This window comes from Sapajus apella, unplaced genomic scaffold (assembly GCF_009761245.1).
Source record: "Sapajus apella isolate SASKATOON/1434 unplaced genomic scaffold, GSC_monkey_1.0 scaffold1, whole genome shotgun sequence".
NCBI lineage: Eukaryota > Metazoa > Chordata > Mammalia > Primates > Cebidae > Sapajus > Sapajus apella.
In genome coordinates this window covers 60045696-60055025 of record NW_022436941.1, presented here as the reverse complement: position 1 = coordinate 60055025, position 9330 = coordinate 60045696, and the positions used below count along the sequence as shown (strand labels likewise).

The following is a 9330-nucleotide window of genomic DNA, read 5'->3' as shown; positions in this document are numbered from 1 at the left end:
ATATATATATATATATATATATATATATATGAAATCTGCTAAGAGAGCAGATCTTAAGTGTTCTCACTGAAAAAGAAAAAAAAGGAAGGTCATTATGTGAGTTGATGGATGTGTTACTTAACTGGTAATCATTTCACAATGTATACATATATCACATCACATTAAATATATCCAGTTTTGTCTATTATACCTCAATAAAGCTGAAAATTTTAATTTGGGGTGTGTGTGTGTGTGTGTGTGTGTGTGTGTGTGTGTGTGTAGGTGTGCGCGCGCGCGCATGTGCACACGCAAAAATACCTGGCCCCTGAAGTGTCATTGCAGTGGCACTGACAGCTCATTTGTCATTTTCTCAGCCTACCTCATCAAAAATTCTCAGTGCAGGCCACCAGCATTTCTCAGTGCACCCATTCCTTTGTCATTCCATTGTAAAAGAGCCAAATGAATAGCAAGAAAAAAAATTAACTTGCATTTAAGCAGATTATCTCCCTGTCCCCAGAGTAAACTTCTCATACCACCTCCCAGGACTTCATTGGAACTTTTGGCCTCTCCCCTTCTGCCCTCCATGGTGTCACAGGCAAATCAGTGTCATTGGTTCACCATCCAGCCTTCTTTCTTCACTTCTATTCCTTCTTTGTCAGAGTGGCCACACGGAGCCTCCAGTCTGATGGTGTTTTCACCCACATTCATATGATCTTACACGTAAGCAGAGAGGCAGGCATGGGTCTGCCTGCTGGCAGGATGCCTAAATCCTGCCAGCAATGAGTACCTGTGAAAATATACACAGTAACCGTACCTTTGCTCACAGCTTCCAGCTCAATGTCTGATCTTTGTTCCTTGCAGGGATCCTACCGCTGTGGGCCTTGTAAGCCAGGGTATACTGGTGATCAGACAAGAGGATGCAAAACGGAAAGAAACTGCAGAAACCCAGAGCTGAACCCTTGCAGTGTGAATGCCCAGTGCATTGAAGAGAGGCAGGGGGATGTGACGTGTGTGGTAAGTTGTTTTTTGGCTTCCTCCATCATTTTTCCTCCTTCATTCTAAACACCACCTCTCTCCAGTTTCTACGTGCTTCCAGGTAAAAGTACTCCAAAATGAAAGCATCAGAATGAGCACAGAGCATAATAGAAACAGGGTACACCGAGTTTGTGAGGCACAGCCTGACATCCATCTAGCCATCAGCTGCCTTTTCTCTCCCTCTTGACTGTGGGGCAACACTGTCCACTTGGGCACCTGGATGCCAAAGCCCCCAATGGAGCCCGAGCTCCCAAGCCTCTTCTGTGGAAAGGCCCAGAAGCCAGCAGCAGGGAGGTGAAGGAACCTCCTTCTCCCCTTTCCTTCTTCTGCCCCGTCTACCTGCTTGTATAATGGCAAGCATACCTGCTGTCATTTCTAACTGTCCTCACTCTTACGACTTCCAGGGTCTGTCTGCCCCAATGATCCTGGGGTGGGGAAGGCACCATGGAGAGGTGGGGGCTGGCATAGGCCCTCAGGAAGAAACCTCCCATCTCCTAGCAGGTGACTGAAAGGGGCCAGAGGCTGCCATGCTCTATGTCTACCTCCACTCCAATCAGAGACAGCTCCATGAATGGTTACGCCTCCCGTGCAGTCTCCAGCCCTGGAGCTGGTCTGGGGAGGGGAGGCTGGGGAGAGAATGGAGCAGTCATGTCAGGGCCTGACGTGGGTCTCGTGCTGAGCTTGTGGTGGGTCCTTTGTGAAGGAGAAGGCGTGCTCCTGCTATCCATTCCCAAATCCAAGGATCCAGAGTCGTGGGGATGCTGGGCACTGAAAAATCAGCAGACTTCAGGTGGCCCTCTCGTCTGTACTTACCAGGGCACCAGGACCTCGGCAGGGGGCGCGTCAGACTCTGGATTCACTGGTTCACAGTGATCACCCTGGAGCAGCAAGACGGGTTCTCTGAGCCCTTTTCCATCTTTTTTATCTCAAAGTTATACTTCTTTATCTTTTTTTTTTTTTTTTTTGAGATGCAGTCTGGCTCTGTCCCCCAAGCTGGAGTGCAGTGGTGCTATCTCAGCTCACTGTAACCTCTGCCTCCTGGGTTCAAGCGATTCTTCTGCCTCAGCCTCTTGAGTAGCTGGGACTACAGGCGCCCATCACCACACCCAGCTAATTTTTTTTTTTTTAAGAGAGAAAGAGAAAGAATAAAAAAAAAAAAAAGAAAAAGAAAAAAAAAAGAATGAAGGAGAGGAAGAAAGAGGAAGAGGAAGAGGGAGAGAGAACAGGGGTGTTGCTTTATTGCTCGGGGTAGAATGCAGTCTAAAAATGGGTATACCTTAATTGTGTTTAATAATAGAGACATAAAAAAAAATGAGGGAAGAAAATAATTAACAAGCAGCCAACCAATATTTCATTTAAACCTATAAATAGGCATGATATTGTACTGATAAGAGTGTATATTTTGTGTAAAGTGGAGAGTTCTATAAATGTTAATTAAGTCTACTTATTCCGGATTTGAGTTCAAGTCCTGGATATCGATGTTAACTTTCTGTCTCATTGATCTGTCTAATATTGATGTTGAAGTCTCCCACTATTATTGTGTGGGGGTCCAAGTCTCTTTATAAGTCTTATATATCTGGGTATTCCTGTATTGGGTGTGTATATATTTAGGATCTTTAGCTCTTCTTGTTACATTGATCCTTTTATTATGTAATATCCTTCTTTGCTTCTTTTGATCTTCGTTGCTTTAACGTCTATTTTATCAGCAAAAATTGCAACTCCTGCTATTTATTTATTTATTTTTGCTCTCCATTTGGTTGGTAAATTTTTCTCCATCCCTTTGTTTTGAATCTTTGTGCATCCTTGCATGTGAGATGGATCTGGATGTAGCATACCAATGGGTCTTAGCTTTTTTTGCCTGTCTGTGTCTTTGGATTGGGGGATTTAGTCGATTTAAATTTAGAATTAATAACAATATATGTGAGTTTGATACTGCCATTTAATGTTAGCTGGCTGTTTTGCCCATTAATTGATGCAAGTTCTTAATTATGTTGATGTTCTTTATTTTTTGGTATTTTTTTTAGAAAGACTGATACTGGTTGTTCCTTTCTATGTGTAGTGGTTCTTTCAGAAGCTCTTGTAAAGCAGGCCTGGTGGTGATGAAATCTCTGAGTGCTTGCTTGTTCAATTAGTGCTTGCTAATTTTTTTTTTGTATTTTTAGTAGACAGGGGTTTCACCATATTGGCCAGGCTGGTCTCAGACTCCTGACCTTGTGGTCCACCTGCCTCAGCCTCCCAAAGTGCTGGGATTACAGGCCTGAGCTACCATACCCAGCATGCTTCTTTATCTTTATGCATGCACAATTTTCCATAATAAGCCTACCACTTTTCAAATAGGAAATCTAAGAATCAAAAATGAGTTAAATAAATCAATATTAAAAAGTCAGACCTCCCTGGCAATACAGATATTCTGTAACAAGGTCAGGATGGAGGAATGTGCTGTATCGGAGGGGAAATGGCCCCAGCAAGTTCCTGAATTCCTCATGGTTGGGCTTGTTTATTACCAAAAAGCAGTCACTGAGAAGCAAGTGTAGATCTCTGTTTAAATCCTCATTTTCTGTGAACAAATTGACGACTCCACTGGGATGCTGGGTGATGGGGCTCTTAATATGTTTTTGAATTTGTAATAAGGCACAACGACAGATGGTAAAGGATTAATAAACTTGGTGTGACTACTAAAATAATTGAATCTGCCAGAAAATGGCTCATTAAAAATGTATTTGTTCCTAGAGGACATTTTTTCCTCATTAAAGTGAGTCAAGGACCCACCCCGTGGATCAGCCTTCCAGGCCTTCCAAAGGCCCTGCTGGGGCAAGTGAGCAGGAACCAGGAGCCCTGGAGGGTCTCTGTGGAATCCTGCCTCCTAAATCCTGGTTGCAGAGGGAGAGCACAGATGAGTGAGAACAGGCAGGCTGCAGCTGAGGAAGTCACTGGTCTGAAAGCTCCTTGTTTTGGGTGGAGAGGCCAGGAAATTTAACCTGTGCTCTGATTAGTAAGTCTGATTTCCCTCGGCCCAGGCTCTGCTCCTCAGACTCTCTCCCTCCTCCCTCCTTTACCTCTGGTCCCAGGTCAGCTTTCCCTCCCTCTGTTTCCAGTTCCCTGTGACTTTCTGGGTCCCCTCCTCCTGTCTCCCTTCTGCTGCCTGCTCTGCCCATTCCTGGAAGCGAGAGTGGGAGGGAGAGTTTTCTCTCTGCATCTCCCTTGACATCTTTTGAATAGGGAACCATTAAATAGTTTCTAAGCCCCACCCAACAAAGCTGTGCGACTCTGGGCCCTCCTGCTGGGAACGAGCAAAGGAGCAGAGGCCCTTGTCAGCCACCAGCTCCCTGCCAGGCTCAGCTTCCCAGGCCTCTGAAAAGCTTTCCCTTCACAGTGTGGAGTCGGTTGGGCTGGCGATGGTTATGTCTGTGGCAAGGATGTGGACATCGACAGTTACCCCGACGAAGAATTGCCATGCTCTGCTAGGAACTGCAAGAAGGTAAGGGGTGTGGGGCGGCAGTAGGCACACATACACTGTGGCTTCCCAAAGTCCTATCTTCTATGAGGAGAGGTTCTGTGGATCTAAATTAAAATTGCATTTGTAAAGTAGCTGCATCTCAGATTAAATGAAACAGCCACCAACAATGAAGCCACACTGTCTTGAGGTCCGAAATGGTTACTGATTTAACACAAATGCAGGATGTCACTCAGAGCTGTGTTTTCCCCTTTAGGACAACTGCAAGTATGTGCCAAATTCTGGCCAAGAAGATGCAGACAGAGATGGCATTGGTGATGCTTGTGATGAGGATGCTGATGGAGACGGGATCCTGAATGAGCAGGTACCTGTTTGCAGAGAGGGCCTGTGAATTGCCATGCACAGGGATGATGGGAGAAAGCCTGTGAAGTCAACTGTTTCTATGAATCATCCCAAATGTTAGTTTCCATGCCTGCATTCCATAGCACTGCAGCTTTTTACCCTGTAAGATTCACAAATGTTTGACATATAAAACTGACAAACTTGGGCCACCAGAGTTCTGACACTTCATAACAGTGGGGGAGGTGGATTTACTAAAAGTCTGAGTGATGTTCCATCCTTTCATCATGTAGGATAACTGTGTCCTGATTCACAATGTGGACCAAAGGAACAGCGACAAAGATATCTTTGGGGACGCCTGTGATAACTGCGTGAGTGTCTTAAATAACGACCAGAAAGACACGGATGGGGACGGAAGAGGAGACGCCTGTGATGATGACATGGATGGAGATGGTAGATTTGTCTTGCTTTTGTCTTTTATTTGGGATTCATCTGACCTTGTTCCATTGGTCTCTCTCAAGAGTAGGAACAGAATAAGGGACTTGGGGACTTCCAGCTGTGGGTGGCTCACTGTGGCCTGCATCTGTGGAGGGCCCAAGGTGGACTTGTGTCTGTGGAAGGAGACTCCACAGCCCACTCCACTATTTAATGGCTCTGGATGTTTCCAGGACCCCGTATCATTGCCAGAAACTTTATAGGACCCCTTCAAGCAGTGTCTTGCCAGGGTGTGTCTTTGTGGGGCATCTCCCTTCCCATTCATACTTCACCCTACTCTCCACCATCCTTTCTATATGTGAGAGACCTAGAAATAGAGAACTGAATGAGAAGGCTTTGAGCAGGGTCACAGACTATGCATCACAGGCTACAACATCCCATTGTGGGCCCTTGAAGGAAAAACCTTTTCGAAAAAACACATGCATACACATACACACAACACACAACACTCCAGAACATGTACACCCCTAAAACATGACCTCACCTTCTGCAAACCTAACTGATGACCCAGATCCAGTGGTGTGCTGCTAAACAAACCACAGAAAGCCCTGGTTGATAGCATTTGCGAGTTTCCATGATGTAACTCCGTACTGTCATCATTGCTGATTTCAAGCCACCAATGTGACATCATCAAACACAAAACTAAAAAGAGAGGGACACAATGGACCCAGCTCCAGCACAACGCTGCCTAGAGCCCTAGGGTCTCAATCATCGCTCAGATACCCACGAGACCCTCCCTCTCCAGGGTCAGCCCATATAGCCATCATGACACCTGCCCTGGCTGCTGTCATAGCCCTTGACATCTTGGGCAGATTAGAATTCAGTGCATAAATGCCTCTGAGAGCTGTTCATTTTGAAGTCTCCCAGAATCCATCCTTTGAAGCCACCTCCTCACAGTACCTATGTGACAATGGCCCAGGCCTAAGCAACTCGCCACACGCCTGATCTCTACAGCACCTAGAAGTCAGTGACATTCCCCTGACTCAAGGTAGCATTTCTTTCTCACAGGAATAAAAAACATTTTGGACAACTGCCCAAGATTTCCCAATCGTGACCAACGGGACGAGGATGGTGATGGTGTGGGGGATGCCTGTGACAGCTGTCCTGATATCAGCAACCCTAACCAGGTTAGTAGGATACTGGGGAATTCAGACTCCAGGCTGAATCCCTCTGTGCAGAGACTCATTTAAGAAGGGTGTCTAGAGAAACAGCAGGGCTTCTTAGCTGTTGCCACTTACCTAACAAAGCAGAGGTGGAGAAATGACACACTGTAGGCCTGAAGATGGTGGGATGAACACCACACGAGATGCGAAGCCCTTGGGACTATCTCCCAGGCTGTCAATTGCCTATGAGGTTAGTAATACGAGCTTAATGATGCCCGACATGAGTTTTTTTCCTGCAGAAAGGGAAATGGAACATGGAAATTAACCATTTGGAGCCTTGTGTCCGTTTAGTCCCCAAACCCCTACACAGCTATGTATGGACATTTCAGATTAAGTTCAGCCGGTGATGTGTTGCATTTCCCTTCTCACGCCTCCTCCCCATCTGGATAATTGGGTATGATGTGTCATTTATTTTTAAAGCCCTGAGAGAGGGGAGTCATGGTTGCCCTCTGTGACTCACTCACCATTCTGGCCGAATTTCAAATTGCAGAAGCAAAGCAAACTCAACTTGCCTTCCCCCCATGCCTGCGGCTGGCTCCCTCTGACCCACGCCAAGGTTCCATGCCTCCACCTGCTACCATGCTACCCCAGCGCCCCTTTCCAATCAGCTCATCTGGTGTGTGGGCAGCCCATCCATGTAGCCTGATATTTTAGAAGGCTTTTTTGAAAATTCAGCATTGTGCCTACACCAATATGGTGTTGTCCTTTTGCAGTTTTGCACCACCCCAGTTCCGGAGAAATAATTCCCCAAATCCAATGATGATGGGTGAGGTCTGCCTTCTCTGGAGCATTCTGTACTTGCAGGCCCAGAGATAAATAACATGTTCTGTTCTCTTTGCAGTCTGATGTGGATAATGACCTGGTTGGGGACTCCTGTGACACCAATCAGGACAGGTATGGCTTGTCTCCCAACTGCAGAGAGCCAGATGCCAACATCCAGAGACGGTTTTACATTTCAGAACTTCCCGCTGCTCCATTCCTTGGGATCTCTCTGAGGGACTGGGCGGCTGGTGGGATAATAACCCTGCTTCCGGTCAGGGTTACCATGACAATTCTCCCTGAAAGTTCTGAATAGGGCAGAACAGTGTCAGAATAGGTCACTAGGTACTCCAGCAAGTGACATCTATTTCAGGAGAGGTAATATAGCATCATGCTTCACAGATGGGCTCTGGATTAAGACAGCTAGACATAAATCTCAGCTCTCTTTCTTATATGACAGCTAACCTTAGGCATATTACCTAATATTTCTGTGCCTCAATTTTGTCATCTGGAAAATGAGGATGACACTAGATCTGGCTGATAGGACCGTTGTAAAGATTGAGTTGATCCATGGAAGGTGCTGCTTATGCTTTCTGTTATATACATAGCACTCAACAGATATTAGCTCTCTCTTTATATTCTTTCAGCTCAGGAAAACTTCATCATCCCACAATAGAAGGCTGTCGGTATGCTGAGGGATTGCTATTATTTCATTGTCCTTGAAATGGTTTTTTAATTCAGTTTCCCTTCTTTAAGTGGAAGTGCTCTGTGCAAGTGAGTTTTGTCAGCCCTACTAGCTCAACACATTGGAGTCTTACATTAAGACTCAAGGCTGCATCAGCTGCTCAGATTCCGGAAGAGTATCACCAAAAACAGACATGTGCCACTCAGCCCTAGAGGCACCTGCAACCCAAGGTTCTAAACCCTTTTGTCTCCTTAGGGAATTCTTACAAAGGCAGCCAGGACAGGGATAAGAGAGGGAAAGGATTCTAAAAGGCAAAGCAAGAAGACGCAACTTCTTTCCTGATACCTGTATCAGAGGTTGCCCTGTAGAAACCAGTTCTTGACCCAAACCTTACTCAAGAACAGCTTCTATGAAGCCACATCTTTTTTTTTTTTTTTTTTTTGAGATGGAGTCTTGCCCTGTCACCAATGCTGGAGTGTAGTGGTGCAATCTTGGCTCACTGCAACCTCTACCTCTTGGCTTCAAGTGATTCTCATGCCTCAGCCTCCCGAGTAGCTGGAATTACAGGTGTGTGCCATGATGCCTGGCTAATTTTTGTATTTTTAGTAGAGACAGGGTTTCACCATGTTGGCCAGGCTGGTCTTGAACTCCTGGCCTCAAGTAAACCACCTGCCTCAGCCTTCCAAAGTGTGCATCCCTTTCGTTATGCTGTGTCCTTGCTGGAAAGTATATATAGTCATCCCTCAGTATCCTGGGGTATTGTTCCCAGGATACCCCTCTGCCCCCAGGATACCCAAATCCTCAAATACTCAAGTTTCTTAAATAAAATGATGTAGTATCTGCATCTAACCTATACCTGTCTTCCAGTGTGTTTTTAAAATCTTCTCTAGATTACTTAATTCCTAATATAGTATAAATGCTACATAAATAGTTATTATGCTGCATTTTTTTTGTTTCTTATTTGTATTTTTTTGTTATTTTTTATTTTTCCAATCTTTTTAATCCTCAGTTGGTTGAATCTGCAGATACAGAACCGCAGATACAGAGGGCTACTGTTCTAGCTAAGTGAATGTAAGCATATTTCCCAGTCTCTTGGTATCTCAACCTCTTCATCTGCAAAGAAGAGAGAAAGAAATGCATCAGGCAGGTTATGGTGAAAATTCAGGATAATGTAGGTAAAGCTCCCGGAACAGTACTGGCCCTCAGGTGACATGCAGAAAACAGGGGCCACGTTATTACTGATATCACAGTACGAGGAAAGGCACGTCAGCAGCAGAGCCTGACGTCAGATGTCCGTCTCCTTTTCCGAGGGGAAGGTGGGACTGTATCCTGACAACTGCCCTGAATGATGTGAATCAAGAATGTTCCCTGGTGCAGATCATCTTGCACTCTGACTGCTATCTACAGGAATTTCTAAAATA

The 9330-nt window shown here is 45.4% G+C and overlaps 1 protein-coding gene across 1 annotated transcript in view; it reads left to right on the top strand.

Moving 5' to 3' along the window:
• Window positions 1-9330, top strand: part of THBS4 (thrombospondin 4) — a 49700-nt gene that overhangs the window by 32015 nt on the left and 8355 nt on the right. Inside the window, exons 10-15 of the mRNA XM_032277288.1 lie at window positions 841-993; window positions 4388-4492; window positions 4725-4832; window positions 5101-5260; window positions 6311-6429; window positions 7307-7359. Coding sequence (XP_032133179.1) covers window positions 841-993; window positions 4388-4492; window positions 4725-4832; window positions 5101-5260; window positions 6311-6429; window positions 7307-7359 — 698 coding nt within the window. The remainder of the gene's footprint in view (window positions 1-840; window positions 994-4387; window positions 4493-4724; window positions 4833-5100; window positions 5261-6310; window positions 6430-7306; window positions 7360-9330) is intronic.